This window comes from Anolis carolinensis, chromosome 2, assembly GCF_035594765.1.
Source record: "Anolis carolinensis isolate JA03-04 chromosome 2, rAnoCar3.1.pri, whole genome shotgun sequence".
NCBI lineage: Eukaryota > Metazoa > Chordata > Lepidosauria > Squamata > Dactyloidae > Anolis > Anolis carolinensis.
This window is the reverse complement of record NC_085842.1, coordinates 88,715,151-88,732,123: the sequence shown is the minus strand read 5'-3', so window position 1 is coordinate 88,732,123 and position 16,973 is coordinate 88,715,151. Positions and strand designations below refer to the sequence as shown.

General features: G+C 40.0%; 1 protein-coding gene across 6 annotated transcripts in view; it reads right to left on the bottom strand.

Annotated features, from left to right (window-relative positions):
• The window catches only part of uimc1 (ubiquitin interaction motif containing 1), a 106,124-nt gene that overhangs the window by 43,488 nt on the left and 45,663 nt on the right, over positions 1-16,973 (bottom strand). For 5 of the 6 annotated variants that reach the window (XR_010002681.1, XM_016991539.2, XM_062970186.1 and 2 more), the window contains exons 3-6: positions 14,767-14,857; positions 7,368-7,492; positions 5,367-6,482; positions 838-902 (exon numbers count right to left, since the gene is read on the bottom strand). Coding sequence is in view for 5 of the 6 variants with exons in the window: in XM_016991539.2 (XP_016847028.2) it covers positions 838-902; positions 5,367-6,482; positions 7,368-7,492; positions 14,767-14,857 (1,397 nt within the window). In the remaining variant the exon portion in view is untranslated. The remainder of the gene's footprint in view (positions 1-837; positions 903-5,366; positions 6,483-7,367; positions 7,493-14,766; positions 14,858-16,973) is intronic. The other variant, XM_062970187.1, reaches the window with a different exon arrangement.

Here is a 16,973-nt window from a genome sequence, read left to right as displayed (position 1 = left end):
CCCCCATCTGTCCTACCTCCTACTATTTCCCTCATTTCCTGATTTCCACTGCTAGCCATTCACGCCTTTTGTTCCTGCTTTGGGAAGCTTTAAGGAACCAGTCCTCCCAGGCAGTATCTGAGAAACCATAATAGTACTAGGCCTTGCCAAAGAAGGCTGCAAGCACACAAATGTAGGAAGGCAACAGCAGCAGACTCCCAATCCTGTTATTTAAACATCTCAAACAAACAGGATTTAGAGTTTCCCCAGCTAAGCATGGCACTTATGCTTGAATTAGATTTCCTGGAACACTGTTCACAATCTCAAGGAGACAAATGTGATGTTGTTATGTGAATGAGTTTTCTTGGTCTTCTATTCTGTTCTCGCTTCTTCAAAGAAACACACACACTTAAACACTACTACTACACCATACTGTGCATACACCCATTGGGACTCTGTAGGTTTACTGCTGTTACTCATCTTTCCTCAGTTTTCAGTTGATGGTTTTGTGATGTCAAGTCAAATTAAGTTGTCAGCTTTTTAGGCCAAGGACAGTAACAAACATACTTTGCCCTTTACATTATAAGGACTGAGCCATATTCCTTTACTGGGAGATATATCTAAAGGTAATGAAAGAATGATGCATTGCCATAATCTCAAAAGAAAAGATCCAATTGAGGTCCAGAGTCACACACAGCAGTTTGATCAATGTTCTCCCCATTACTACACTTCAACATAAAGTATAATGTGCAGTAGACAATAGACCTATATATAGACAAGAACAGCTGTGCTATAACTTCCAAAGAAAGTAGATGAGCCCACTATGACCAGGCTTTACTTTGATATGTGCTTACTTACCTCTGTGTTATCTGCATGGGCTCTCTCTCTTCACGCACATCTTCTGCAAACAATACTTGGGAGGCCTAAGCAGAAAGAAAATAATAAGTCCCCTTTATCACTATAATCGGTGCACTTATGCAATTATATAAGTTATTCCACAGCAATGGCAAATCTGGGGGGAGCAAAAACCTTTTATTTCAAGGGCTATACCTAAAAATCTAAGCTGTCTTGAATAGAAGACAACAATTTATGAACTTCCACAGTATACCACTGAACAAGGATAGAGCAAAGCAAACCAAAATGTACTGCCTTGTAAATCCTCAGACCACAAGAGCAAGAAAAAAGAGTGAAGGGTACAAGCAAATGAGCAGAGACACATCCTGAAAAAAAGACAGATACAACATGTTTTTTTTATTCTTGTATTGTTGTTTTAATTGATTGGCTTTAGCTGTTATAATACTCTTGTTTCATATTGTATTACTGTTTCATCTTTTTATATTGTGATTTGTATTATGTTGCTGTTTATTTTGTCCTTATGTTGTTTGGGCCTCTGCCCATGTCAGCCGCCCCGAGTCCCCGCGGGGAGATGGTTGTGGGGTATAAATAAAGATGATGATGATGATGATGATGATGACGATTATTATTATTATTATTATTATTATTATTGTATGACACAGCAAACAAGATAGATATGCTGGATTTCGTTTCACAAAATCACAAGTCGAACACTTCCCAAGTGTCTAGGACTGTGTGATGTATTTTTGGATGATGCGTGCAGATCCCAGTAGGGTGGCCTTTTGCAGTTGACAGATCGTAATTTTGTCTTTCCTCCTCCACATTCGTTCCCTCACACACAGAGCTTTACAGGACAGTCTGTATGGAGAGAATTCCCATCAACTTGTTCTGTTCCTGAAGCTATCTTCCCTGCCCTGATGGATAATTTCTCACTGTTTCTGCCCGCCTGTTCAATACAAAGTGTACCTCACTGCAGTTCTGATGCCTCAAAGGAAAGGATGAAAAACACCTCAACAGGGCAAGACTAAAACTGGGAGCAGGAGAAATAAATGTCTCTGCTGCCAGAACAATTGCCCCACCATAACCAACACTGCAACCAATCATCCATAAATGTACCCAGTTCAGATCTGACTGATGATTATGATAGTTTGTTAAGCAACCAGAACACCATGCAAGTTCAAATCCTTAAAGAAAGCCAAGCTAAGAAATAGGCAATCATATGTAGTCACAAGGAACACAATATTGTTTCTCCTTGTGAAAATTTGGCAAACGGCAGGTCAGAACAAAAAATGACAATCAGCTGTGGGGCTCCGTTTCCTGTAACTCAAGTTGCATACCCCAGTTACAGGAAGGGGATATGTGCGTTACCATAATAAGGACAGAGAAATTCACATGTGCAGGATATTCCCCTGCATTTACAAGGTGTAAGAATGGAGGCAAAAGAAACACATAAAATGCTGTTTTCAGTAGAAGATCACATTTCCTACAACAACTCATTTCAGTCCAATTCTGGACAATGGATTATGACAAATGTTCACCTAAACAGACAACAGAGGCTTGTATTCCCTTTTTGAAGAACAGTAAGGAGGGTTTGCAGGGGTTGCTCACGCACTGTGACCATTTCAGATGCATTTCTCTGAAACACAACTGAACAAGGAATCACTAGGGAAAACCTGAAGGAAGGACAGGTTGTTTACCTGTAACTGTATTTCTTTGAGTGGTTATCTGTGAATCTCACACAACAGTGAGGATTACAAACAGTGCTCTGCGCCTATACAGATTACCCAATTGTGTGATTCACAGAGACCACAAAGAAAAAACGGTAGTTACTGCCTTTATTAACAGCTTTGCAATTCAGCAGACGCAGGGGGCCCAGTCAAGCGGGCTTGGCAACAACTCAAACCATCAGGAAAAGCATAACACAGATTTCAAAACCTAAATGAAGACCATATATACTACACAGTCAACAAGTGGCTCAGGAAGGCAAGCTGCTGAGCCCAGGTGGGGGCGGGGGGGGGGGGCAGAGAGGAAAGAAGTCACTTGGCCTGAACAACTATGGAGGCACTTTGGCACCTTAAATACTTTAGGGTTTCTACTACTGTCAATACAAAGGGTGCTGGAACACTGACAGAGAATGCTGCTAGGTAATTATGGCAAAGGAAAATTGAGTGCTCAAATGAGGCTTAAAACATGGGGAAGTGGCCTTTGAATTACCTGCCATCAGCTCCATATTCTATTACAGGTGGAAGAAAGGAAAGGGGTGTTAAAAATCACCTGCCATAAAGCATATTATCAGATTCAGCTTTACAGTGTTTTAGTGCATATTTATTGCTTAGAACATGGGCTTTTTATATTTTAATTGTGTTTTCAGGTTGCCCCAATAACTCCATTTGTTTCTCGTGGCCCTAGAGCCATTTTAAATGTCATGTCTATTACTCCCCATTTTTTCTGGAAGACTGCTTAAGACTTGTGCAGTAGACGCTCACATTTCTCAAGGAAGGAGGAAAAGGGGATGCTGCTGAATCTGTCTCGTTAGGATGCTCCTTCTTCCAGGAATTCATTAGGGATTAGCATTAAATCCTAGCAGGGGCCATAGCAAGTGTTTTCTCTCAGCTGCTGGTGCTACCAGGTCCCTTGGGGTTTCCTAGATTTTCATCAGCATTTCACCTGCCACAAAATCTTCCAGGTTAAATAAGGTTTGAATTTCTGACAAGGGAGGCAAGCAGACAAAAACAGTTTTGATATAAATCTGGCCAGGTCATCTCTGCTTATTATAAATGAGCTAACCCCCACCCCCACAAAAAAAATCAGGGCACCAGTCCAATACTTTCTCCTTTACAGGTCACCTTTAAGGTGTGTTTAAATATAGCCCTCCTTGTTTCAAAATGGTGAGACCTAAAGCATGGGCTGCACTGCACTTTCGCTTCTCAAAGAAAATGCAGACATGACAGTTTTTCCTCAGAGTGTTCAATATTACAAGACAGAATATAAATATCACAAAACAAGTTAAGTATCTTTCCATCACTAGGGTAAACAATCAAATACACTTGAAAATAGTAACAACAAGGTTGAACTTCAGTCAGAGAGAAGATAAAGTTATACAATGATCTAGCAGTGAAGTCATTATGAAAAATGAGGGTTGGAAAAGGCTGACACAAACCTAAAATACAGCAGCAATAAATACTTCATCTGACTAGCAATCTGTTTAAAGCAGCAGCTTGCACTCTTAAAATGAGACACACAGCGGCACCTAGTGGCCACCTGGCAGATGATAACATGACAGATTCTAAAAACGTTGAAAGTAAGAGCAATACATTATTCTGCCCTTTCTGCATATACCATAATGTGCAGTATAAAATCCTCCCTGTCACATCACATCCTCTGTCCAACAACAAAACTAAGATTACATATGAAAACCAGCCACTGCTCCCTAGATCTAGAGCATGGGGAGAAAGTTCCTTTTTGCATTACAGCTTCCAGAATTCCACCAACTTGCTAGTGATTCTGGAAGTGACAGTTTAAAAATGAAACTCTTTGAAACTCTAGTAGACCTTCTCATTAATTAAACAGCCCTATTCCTGCTTTTCTTCAAAGCATTTTGTTTTAGTTATCTTATTTATCAAAGAAGGGATAAGTGAAACTATCTACAGACCCACAAAGAAAATCCAACAAATGCTACAGTCAGCGAAGGACATGAGGGATCCTCTCACCTCTGCAGGAGTCTACCGTATACCATGTAGCTGTGGACAAGTCTACATAGGGACCACCAAATGCAGCGCCCAAACACGAGTCAAAGAACATGAAAGGCACTGCAGACTAAATCAACCAGAGAAATCAGCCATAGCAGAGCACCTGATGAACCAACCTGGACACAGTATATTATTTGAGAACACAGAAATGCTTGACCACTCCAATAACTATCATGTCAGACTACACAGAGAAGCCATTGAAATTCACAAGCACGTGGACAACTTCAACAGAAAGGAGGAAACCATGAAAATGAACAAAATCTGGCTACCAGTATTAAAAAACTCAAAAATCAGAACAGTAAATAAGAAGCAACACTCTGAGACAAGGGAACTAGGGGCAGCTAACAAAAAATGCTCCCAGGCAGAAAGTAGCCAGTAGAATAAGCCATTCAATGCAAATTAGGGTGATTAACTGCAACATTCACACTGGCCTCCAACTGACAAGAGTTCTTCCCTCACCCTGGACTTCCCACAGATATATATAAACCTTCCTTGCTGAGTTTCTCCATACCTCACAACCTCTGAGGATGCCTGCCATAGATGTGGGTGAAACGTCAGGAGAGAATACTTCTAGAACATGGCCATACATCCCGGAAAACATACAACAACCCTAAGTGAAAATTGTTGCTATTATTAGAAATCTAGGAAACAGAACTCCTTGCCAATCTACTGCAAATCACACAGACATCTACCTCCCAGTTGCCTTCTGTGCCAAATCCACAACATAAAACAAGACTTCTCACTTCCATTTTCATTTAGACAAGAAGAGCAGGGCAAATTTACCTGAGAAGAGCCACTTGTTGGCTGATCTTCACCCTCATAATTTCTTGCCTGCCTTACGTTCTTCTCTGGATTTTTGTTAATCTCTCCATTTGTTGACGATGGAAGCCAGGCAGTACGCTCTGGCTCCTTTTTCTCATCAGCATCACATCCTTCCTGCTCATCTGTACTTTCCCTCCTCCTAAAAACATCCTCCTCCTTTCCATGTTCAATTTGCCTCAAGGAACCTGAATTGGGAACCACGGGCTCCCCAAAGGCCTTCTTCTGCAGGAGCTGCCTCTGAGCCTGCTTCAGGCTTTTCTGGTAAACTTCAAGCTGGCATAGAATAACTTGGGTATATTTGTTGGGATCTATGCCTTTTGGGCAGAAGGGAACACCCCAGTAATAGTGCACCATGTCTTTTTCTTCTTTTTGGGATTCCTTATCAGCCATATGAAGTGAATAAACTGGTGTGGTGTTTTCAGATGTGCCAGTCTTTTGCACAGGCCCACTTGAAAGAAATGCCTTCTTGCTAGGCCCAAAACGATGTTCAAGATGAGAATCCTGATGGTTAGGGTGGTCCAGGATGCCGAGGTCTTGTGAGCAACCAGCAAGGGAGTCTCTTTCTGAGCAACTCTGGAATTGCTCATTTGTTGGCTTTGACAGGTTGTTGCACCTTCCTGAAAACAGTCTTTGAGGCACCAGGGGCCAAACGCCCGACTGCTTTTGGGGAAAAGTGGGACTCAAGGTAATAGGCATGTCATCTCCTTGAGTAAGTAATGTGTCACTGGAACTGCTCCCTGCTGGTGAGGAAGGGTTTTCATTTGACCTTGCAAAAGGCTGGCTCTTCCCTGGAGATACAATTATGCTAGACACTAGCGAGCTTTCCACGATCTCCTGGCTTAACCTCGTTAGTACTACGAAGGGCCTCTTGGCGACATCTGCCTGTCCATTTTCATCATCTGGGTTGCTGGGTGAGAGAGAACTGCACCCGAAGCAAAGAGAGTGGGTGCAAGGCGGCACAGCTGCAAGGGGCTCAGGATCCTCCTGTTCAGCTGGATGGCTTTGTGCTGGAGACCCTGGTGCTGGAGAAAGGAGAGGCACAGCAGCTGCAGCAGAAGATTCAGGAAGCTGGCAGCTCTAGAAGGGAGAAAACACACACATACACAAGACAAGTGATTTGCCTTACAGTATGTACATTCCTAATCAGGAAGTCAAGCTGACCGCCAGTCTGTACAGATAGATATAAATGGACATTTGCACACTAATCTACAAAATAATAATTAAAGGTGAAGTTATCTATTAGCTATGAATGAATCTATTAGCATGGTGACAATTAGAAAATGTACTGTGAGCCTACCTTGTCAAATATATTTATGCTTTACATAAGAATGACTTGAATTCCAGCAGGAATGTCATGTTGGGCTACATTGTATGTTAAATACAAAGCTTAGAAAAATCATTTTTTGATTACATGTCCCACAACTCCTGCAGACAGCTAGCCATGTTATCAGGGGAATTCTGGAAACTGAAGTCCAAAAGCCTTTTCCAAGCTTTGGTTAGTTCCATAGCATGACCCCCCCCCTTTTTTCTTTTTATAAAGATACAAATAAGAATGTATGATAGTATAAATCAAGTTCATTGTCTAGAGAAAGAGAACGGTCTTCCCACCATATAATCTACTCACTTTTTAAAACCCACCCGAGTACAGGAAGTATTTTTAAAAGGCTTGTCTTTTCTTTTTTTCTTTTTAGTCCCTTTGTAAGCAGCAGGACAAGGTAACTGATTAGTGGAAGGGAAATTTTACATTTTCCTTCCAGTGCAAAGTAATCCTAATGCAAATCAAGGCTTTATATATTAATTTTAAATAAAAGGAGTGGGATACGTTGCTTGCTACATGATTAACATGTGCAGTTGGATCTTGAGATAGACTACCCCCCCCCCCATACCCCTTTTGAACAACAGAGTGGGGCAAAGGACGTGGACTAACATTTCTGAGCAATCCAAATATCTTCGTTCACTTACACTTAGGCTCTCTGCAATAGCTTTTCTCAGAAGCTCTTCCTCCTCCTCTTCTTGGGAGTTCAATTGCATGGCTTCTTGCTCACTCATTTTTAGAGCCAGAGCAAACTGCTCATCTTCTGTCATTTCTAAAAAGTGAAAGAGAAAATGACACAAAACAGAAGACTTGTACTTCTTATAGCAAGAAGAAAAAATCTGGGGACTCACCTTCACAGGGGGAAAAAAACTCTAAATTTGATCAAAGTTGTTACATTTCCGCTTACCTCGCTGTGGACCTTCCGTACTGGAACTGAATTGTTAAATGTAGAGTAATGCATTTTGTGAAATATCAAATCACTGAACCAAAGCCAGGGCATTTTGTTGAGGTTCCAATAGAAATCTCAACTTTGACTTTCCAGGTGAATTCATCACAATGAAGTATTTTATCACATAATCACCCACCAGTGGCTCTGTTTTGTACTTCTACATGCAATACAGCATCAAAGAGTACAAGAGGGGGAAAGAGTAGTCTTTGAACACTGAACTGTGCATATTTTTACACTATGATGTAGTGTGCTGAAAGGGTAGAATGAAGTTCTTTCTGCTCAACAATTATTTTTAACCAAACAAAAAATGAAAACCCATCCGAATTATTTGCTCCTATGAGAAAGTCACATGAAACTAAAACAGACATGGGCCACAGGGAAACATTCTCCTAGACTTACAGAAAAAGGTAGAAGCAGAGTTTGGAAAAGTTACTTTTTTGGAGCTACAACTCCCACAATCTCTATGCAGCCTAGTAAACATTTATTAGTTTTGGTCTAGCTCTTAGGGTCATTTTGATTTCTGATCCTGTCCTCTGGGATATTAGCTATCTCTTCCAATTTGGTGTCAACTGCAGATTTGATGAACATGCCTTCTATACCACTGTCCAAAACAATGATAAAGATGTTGAACAGCACTGGGCCCTATGGCATCTCACTGATCACTCCTCTCTAGGACAGTGGTTCCCAACCTTTTTTTTTTTTTAACCAGGGACCACTTGATTAGAGATCACTTTGACCAGGGACCACTCTCCAAAATTAATACCAAAAGGATTACAAATCGGTTTGGTTATCTGGCGTGCTGATCCAGAAAATTGCATTGGACAGACCACATCAGCTCTAGTTTCTGATACAGAACATATGCCATCCAGTAGTCGCCAACTGCTCACCCACAGAAAATTATATTTAATAATCTAGAGCTGATGTGGTCTATCCAATGCAATTTTCTGAATCAACATCACAAATAACCCCAGGAACAGTCCTAAAAATGAAGACATCAAGGTTCCCCCGCTTCCAGGTGCCACATGAAACGGCTCCACTCAGGGGGAGGGAGGAGGAGAAGCAGCAGTCAGGAGGCTTGTTGTGACGCCTTTCGTGTGTAGTCAGCCTCTCCCCTCCTGACATCCGCGTTGCCTCGGCACTATAAGAGTTTCACGAGACCAGTCGTTCTCGTTGCAACGGTGTAGAAATTGTGAGGCTGCGGACCATATTTTAGTTCTTGGGGACCACTTGTGGTCCCTGGACCACAGGTTGGAAACCACTGCTCTAGAATGAGGAGGAACTGTTGGTAAGCACCCTTTGGGTTTGGCCGATTAACTAATTCCCAATCCACCTAACAGGACCTTATCAAAAGCCATACTGAAAACAAAATATGCTACATCCACACCATTCCCTTCATCAAAAAATAAGATAAGGTTCATCTGACATGACTCGTTTTTAAGGAACCCATGTTGACTTTTTATGGTACCAGCTATTCCTTTTCTATATAAAGTTCTCCCCTAAAGTATTTTAGAGGGTATCCTGAAAAGTGCAACTTATTTTAACAATCTAAACAGAAAACAGAAAAAAGCTGTTTTAGAAAAAAAACCCACTGCCTATTCACTGAGATATGACCCATCCCTTTTACTCAGCTAAAAATATCTAAGCCTGAAAAACAGGATGAAAATACAACTCCAGCAACTCCCCCAACTTTCTAAGGATTTGAAAGGTACATTGAAACACACTTCAGTCAGACCACTGTAAGTTGTTTCTGAGCATCTCTTTCCAAGAAGCCCTCTCTCACATAACTCTCAAGCAAGCAAGAGCACCCAAACTCAAAATGCTATATTCAGAGAAATGGAGAAGAAACTAGCAATAGGAGCTTTAAACATGATCATCTGCCAGATGTACTGGGGGCTGGTCAGATCCCCTTCCTGCTCTCATCAGAAATATATGACCCCAGGATATATGTATATGAAAAGATATAAAAACATTTAGTGAAAATAAATCATCATTTGCAAGGCTTGCTAAACAGGTTGATTTTCCTCTTTGTAGGATACAGCTGAAGTATTTACAGCAGAGTCCACTGTAAACACTTCACATTGTTTGCGTAAATGGGTGGTGTACAGAAACATTTTACTTTCTGTAAAATGTCAGATCTTTTGTGAACCCAACATTGAGCCATGAAACCTACAGTTTAAGAAGCAGTGCTTCAAATAACCTCCAAGCAGATCACTATACTGAACCACAGTTACGTGGCATAATGCAGTTTTAATTCTGTATGCTTAGTATGAAGGTTGTTAACTAGTTCTGATTCTTCTGTAATACTGACATGGACCCCCATTAAGAATATAAAGATATTCCTGTGCCAGGCAATGTCAAAATAGAGCAGGACACCATTTAGCAAAGGTCAAGTTCCACAGAAAGATCAAAAGGCGGTCCAAGGTCTGGGCACACAGAATTCAAAGCCAGAAACAAGAGAACCAAGGAAGGCCATGAGGTAGAAATCTGTGATCTTGTATACATACACAATGATGCTTAGATAGCCTAACTATCCACTAAACTGAAATTTGTTTTATACAGTTGTATAAAATTCTCTAGTCAAGGAAACCACAGCACTGAGTTTACTGGACCTGTGCATGGTTGGTGAGGACACAGTGTCCTGGAGATCTCAAATTCACAAGGTTACCATACGTAAGTTGAAGTCAATTTCTCAGCAATTATCAACAACATACAAAGGACCTGGTAAAGATCAAGTATTCGCTAAAAGTTTTACATTGGAATTGCAATGACTAGAATCCAGTTAAAGGAACCAGCTGCTGAAAAAAAAGATATTTTATGCATATAATCTGATTGGATCCTAGAAGTAATTTATCATAGATAGGCCTAGATCCTATATTTACTCCAGATTAGGGAACACAATTGAATCAATGGGATTTACTGATGTGTTGGTTCACCTTTCAATAATTTATTGAGGAAGTCTCCTTTTAATTGGATTTAACTAATTGGATCCCTGCCATAATAAATTATAATCAATTATTTCCTTTTTTCTTTTTCTTTTTTTTGCAGTACTTTGATATACAGTAAAACATAACAAAGTTACATTACATTACTCTACAACAGGGGTCCCCAAACTAAGGCCCGGGGGCCACATTCAAAACCATTTATCCGGCCCCTGCAGCGGCGGCTCCCTCCTCCTCTGTTGAGGAAGGCGCGTGTGGCGCAAACAAAGAGGAAAAGGCGTGCACCTTTCCCACCTCCTCCCTCGCCTGGTGCGTGCCTTCCAAGTCTTTGCTTGTTTATAATGGTATTTTAATTATTATTTAATTGATAACTCATTATTATGGGGTGATTTGCTAGTGCTTTTGGTGCTCAAAGGCAGAAGGGGGTTGGACTAAATGGCCCAAGTTCTTCCAACTTCCATTATTATTATTATTATTATTATTATTATTATTATTATTATTATTATTATCATTGAGGCTGTATTTGTTCCCATTTGTTTTTTTACTTCAAAATAAGATATGTGCAGTGTGCATAGGAATTTGTTCATAGTTTTTTTAAAAACTATAGTCCGGCCCTCCAACGGTCTGAGGGACCATGAATTGGCCCCATGTTTAAAAAGTTTGGGGATCCCTGCTCTACAAGAGGCAACATGTGTGATGTCAACAGTACTTGTTATTTTTAAACTTACGGAGTTTCATGCCTTTGCCACTCAGCTTTGTGTTGTACAACAAGGCTGTGGCTTATAGCATTGTAGATTGTTGTTCTTGTCACTACATAGTTCTTAGCTTGAGGTTAAGGTTTTGGACTTTCAGAATCTCTGAACAGTGGCTTTGGTGGCTGGGGATTCCAACAACTGAAATTCCATGTATTTGGAGGCTCAAAGGCTTCAAACCACTGAAAAATTTGAGGGTTTTTTTAAAACACCATAATGGACAGAACTACTATTTTAAAGTGTAACCATAACAGTAACAGTTTGTAGCCCCCAGAATTAACTGTAACCACTTCCTAAAAACCAACTAAAAACCAACTTTCTCAGCTATGCATCTGATTTCAAAAAATGCAAGCACACATGGAAGCAGAATAGCAATGATCATAGTAAAGTATCCATAGCTTCTGAAGAACATACATACAGAAACAAACTAATGCAAATAAAATTCCACATACAAGGCACTATGCTATATCATATAGCCATTTGGTCATTTCTTTGGTACTGAAAACTCTGGACAAAAAACCTCTTCTGACATGTCAGGGAGAAAAAAAAAAGCAAGGTTTAATCTGCTTTTCAAATTCACAGGTGCAATGAAAAAGATTTATTTCTGCCCCTGTGAAATGCCCAGCTTGCACAACAGTGAAAGAAGCAAGCTATTTCCCCGAGAGTAGCAGGGCATCTGTTCTGTCAAACTCATGCTGCGTTTTCCTGGCTATCATGTATTATTCTGCTTAACATCTGATCATTTCTAAACACGGTCTTCAAACACTCACAATTTGTGTATGCTTGATGTTGATTACACTGGTCATAATTTATGATGATTAGAAATTCTGAGTATTGTGCTAGCCTCCTAGTGATGTGGGCAAACAATCTATTTAAGAACTCGGAGGCACAAAAATAGAAACTGGGTTTTGAAAAGGAAGAACTGTCAGCACGGTTGGGCAGGTAGTCAGCATAACCAGCACCCAGCAGAGAAAGAACAGTTTCCTTGTGCCTTTTGGGCAGGCGCTGCATGCATGCGCAGAACTGCATGTTCACTCTGAATAGCTCCATTATCATGCCCAAGGTGTCCTGTTTGTTTGTTATACCCAGTGCTATTCACTTGTAGTAAGGCTAAGCATCCTGTATACTCCTAGATCTACAGATGTAGTACTAAAGCAGTGATTAAAAATGCCGTGAGGAAATTTAACCTCACAGGGCTATCACAATGCTGTTTCTGCCAAAAGTAAAACATGGGAGAGAGTTGTCAGGGCATCCTTAAAGACGTTGGAGCTGGAAAGAAATTAAAGTGGCTCAAAGCCTTTCTACATGCCACTGTGACAATTTACCAAGCAATTCATATTTCAGCTTGACATCAGAAAAATGACTGCGAAGCAGAGCCAAACTCTTACTGATAAAATATTCGATCCCTTGGAAAAAGAAACACAGAAACATCAGATCTCTTCTACTTAGAAACAATGTAAAGTTACAGGGCACAGTCATAAGAAAAGCTCTGACATTATTTAGACAATATGTCTCGGAAAACATCTCTGAGAAAAAGGAGTTCCTGAGGTTTGTCTGTTGCAATTTATCACACCAGGAATATCACACCACAGAGGTATTATTGCTCAAAGTTAGAAATGATTAAAAACTACAAAGCTAGAGTAGAACAATGCATGTTGAATACTAAAATACAAAACATTTTTCTGCTTTAGAAACTTTCATTATTTATAGGTCATACTTTGTTTAGGAACTATTGCATATGCACACCAAAAACAACTTAGCTGCAATGTTACTTCTGCAATTAACAATTTGTTAATTAACAATTTGTGAACTTTTTTAAAAGTGTATAATATTTATGTGGAGGGGGGATTAGAATTAAGGAAGCAGTGGAAACAGTATGGTTCCCCAGATATCGAACTGTCATCTGCCCTAGGTACCATAGTCAATAGTGAGAAACATATAAAGAGCACCACACTTTGTCCACCCTGTATTAAGACTATTGCAGATTAGTATTTTACTCACCTCTGTTATTTGCTCTGGGAAAAAGGCAGCCTTTACATTAAAACTTACACAACTGCCATTGATTAAGTCTAGTCCTACCTAGAGAGGAGGGGGCAAGTTGTCCTCCTCCTCCCCAGGCAGCCTCTTTCTTTGAGAGGCCAATTTGTCATAAAACCCAAGCAACCCTTTCCAATACAGACACTGATTTTTATCTTAAAGAAATGAACCTTAATTTGCCTAAAAATAAACACTAAAACGCTAATTACAGTTCTAATAAATAAAAGAGCAGACATGTAAGTGGTTGTGCCTAATTAATTATTGCTAATTGACTGCTCTAATATAGTGGATGAGACCTGCATCCAAAGCAGCAAACTGGAGGAAAGACTCGGTACTTCTGTGGTTAGGCCAGCATCATCAGTGGCAGCTAAGGCCACACACTCTATGTAACTTGTTGGATTTAGGAACATTTCTCATACTGCTGGGAAATAACTGATTCCTACATGTACATGGGAGCCAAAGCCAGGCTTTGTGTTCCTCTGAAATGAAGCTCTCTAATAGATATTCTGCACAAACAGATGACCTCATGCCTTTCTGCTCTCATCTTGAGTGTCTTCATCAATTGGAGCACATACGAATATGTACATTTTTCTTTTGCCAAAGAAACTCACAAAGGTCTCATTGAAGACCTGTTCCAGAGGGGGAGATCCATGTCTATTCAAAAGTGTATTCCATTATAAAGGATGCTGCACTGAAAACAACACTCACTACAATTCCTGTAAATTAAAGTATACAACTGGGAACCTGTATGTATGAGCTCTACTGAGATCAAGCAGAGACTGTCTCTATGAAATGGTAACAAAAATACAAGATCCTAGAATCATTTGCAAAGACTAATTTCACTTCAACAGACCACACAAGTTTTTAAAAATATCACCCAAAAGACCAATTGCTTAATAAATTATAGTGTGAACCCTGAACTGTATGACCAATCAAACCAAAAGCCAGACATTGTGTGAATAAGAAGCTCAATATAAATTCTAAACACTGTCCCTAGTTGTCTCTAAACAGCGCTAATACCCTGTGAAAAAAAATGAAATAATGACTGCTACTTTTTATCCTTCCTACTTTTTGACTGTTAAGCAGGCCATCCTCTCCTAAGTCCCCATGCAAATGAGCAATATTGCCCACAGCAATCCTCTGAGACCTTTTACTTTTTCATCAGTGACACTCATAAATCTGAGATTTATGTGACGAATCTCCAATACAAATAAAGCAAAGCAGGTAAGGTGAGGTGAGTGGCTAGGCCCCTGGCACATATAAATTGTGAGGACATACATGACAATAGAACAAACAATAAAAAACAATAACAAGAGAGTATTGTCCAATCTCTTATTCCCCCCTTTCCCCTAGCACACACGAGACCTACGTGCAATATTTCTTTTTGCTGCAAACTTCGCTCTATCCAGCTTCTGCTTTGTTCTCTTCTTCTGCAGGCTGTGTTCCTCTTTTGACTCTTGCTGCAGGAGAAGAAATATGATAAATACATAAAACCACCAGAGGAGCTACCCTTTGCTACCCTCCCCCACCCGCCCCTTCATCCAAATCTCCAAGACCAGGAGAGAAGAAAAAGGAAAAAGCAAAAACTGACACAAAAGCAAGCTCCTCAATTGGTGAGAAATGTGACTTTCAGACATGAATAAAAGAGCACTCTGTAGCTATTAAAAGAGCAGTGTGATAACTATAATGAACAGCAAGAGATGTGGGCAAAAGTGTAAACAGACGAGCAGAAAAGGACAAAAGACTTCACATCAGTCACTGCCATGCAGACTATCCGCCGCATAAGGTTTAAACAGAAAGTTGTTTTGCTTTTACATTCAAAATGTTACGAACACAGGAAATGAAATGAAAGCCTGATTAGACCAAACAACAGGCATTTTTAAGAGGGCAGGGTGTTTCCTTTGCACAGTGGTAAAGTTTCATCTAGCAAAGTTCCTTCTATGCGGAGAAGGTGTCCTTGGCTAGCCCAAAGTCTCCCCAAAATGCACGACTATATCTGAGACACTCACTATGAAGCAAGCTTCCCTACGATGCATCATGCTTCAGTCTAGTGACTCCATTTAATTTGGGGGAGGGGGGAATTACATTTATCAAAACAGCTATCATGCAGCAGCCTCCCTGAACGGTCAAGCAAGTATATTCTTAAAGAGTCAACAGCATGCGCATTTGTCAGGGACAGTTAAGGTCTAAAGGATGTAACAGTGGAAACAGAATTGCCAGTCACATCCTTGTGAAGAAAGCAAAGAAATTGAACAAGGCAGACATGGGGCTCATTTTAATGGCTGAAACAAAGGAGAAAAGTGGAAGATTACTGTAGTCAGGTATACACATCCAGCATATGAGCAGGCTTGCACTAAATTCAGAAAAACAAAAACAAACAAGTTGCTGCTAGGAAAAGATGTCCAAAACAACCCACTGGGAGCTGACGTTATACACAAAAGAAAGAGAGCATAGCCAGCCACCCAGCTCAAAAAAGGAAAAATCTCAGTATCTATTTTACAAGAACAGAACAACAAAGCACAGGCCCGGTTAACAATACTAACAAGGACATAAATGAGGAAAATACATGAAAACATAAAAAGTGCATGGAATATTATTCTTGATCAATATAAATGGGACAATCAATAAGTTCAACAACTAATGGAGAATATGCATGAATCTACTGGGAATGGACAAGATAAATATAGGTCAATCACAAGAAGTAAATATGGCAATCCCATAGGTTTGGGGGATTTTTTGGTTTAATTGTATTCTCTTGCCAGTTAATTTCCTTAGCAGGTAGGGGATACATATAGAGGCTGCAATCTAGATTTCATACCTATTCTACACAAAATATAGCAGAAGCACAACAGGTACAGAGAGTTTATTGTTCCCTTTTTTTCAGCCAGGAATAGAAAAAAATGTTACTGTGCATCAGACTGCCCCAAAACCCCAAATATCAATAAGGATATTGATCTACTCCAAAATCATGGCCTCTTGTGCCAGCATGAATTATATGAAGGGATGAAACTACTATAAACTGGGTATGCATGTGGCTAAAAATAACTGCACTCAGTGGGCAATAATGAATTAATTGATACAGAAAAAAGCGGTAGCAACACTCAGTTCGTGGGCAGTGCCATTAGCTTCATAATCACTGTCAGAGAAGAATTACCAAAAGGTTAGCAGGACTAATCGGTTGTAGCAGAAACAGCAAAGCACCTGAAAAGCTAACAAATCTATCATAGCATAAACCCTTGAAGACTTCAAGATATGAACAGAAGTGATCCTTGCCCTTCCTGGCATATCAATGGAGGAATGGGTAAGGGGAATGAATGGTTATTATAGGGACAAAAAAATGTTGTATTTTGCACAAATAATCCTTTGAAGAAGCTTTTTATACTTTTTTTCAGAAAACAAAATCTCAAAATCAACCATTTTCTTGATGGGGATTTTTGGTAAGTCAACACCCTCTCTTATCAAGGCAAGAAAATGTGTGAGTATTCATTAAATCCCTGCCTGGCACTAAACACATTTCTAGAGCAAAGTAAGCTTCCCAGCATACCTAGAACAGGCAGTGACAAGATCTTTGCTGAA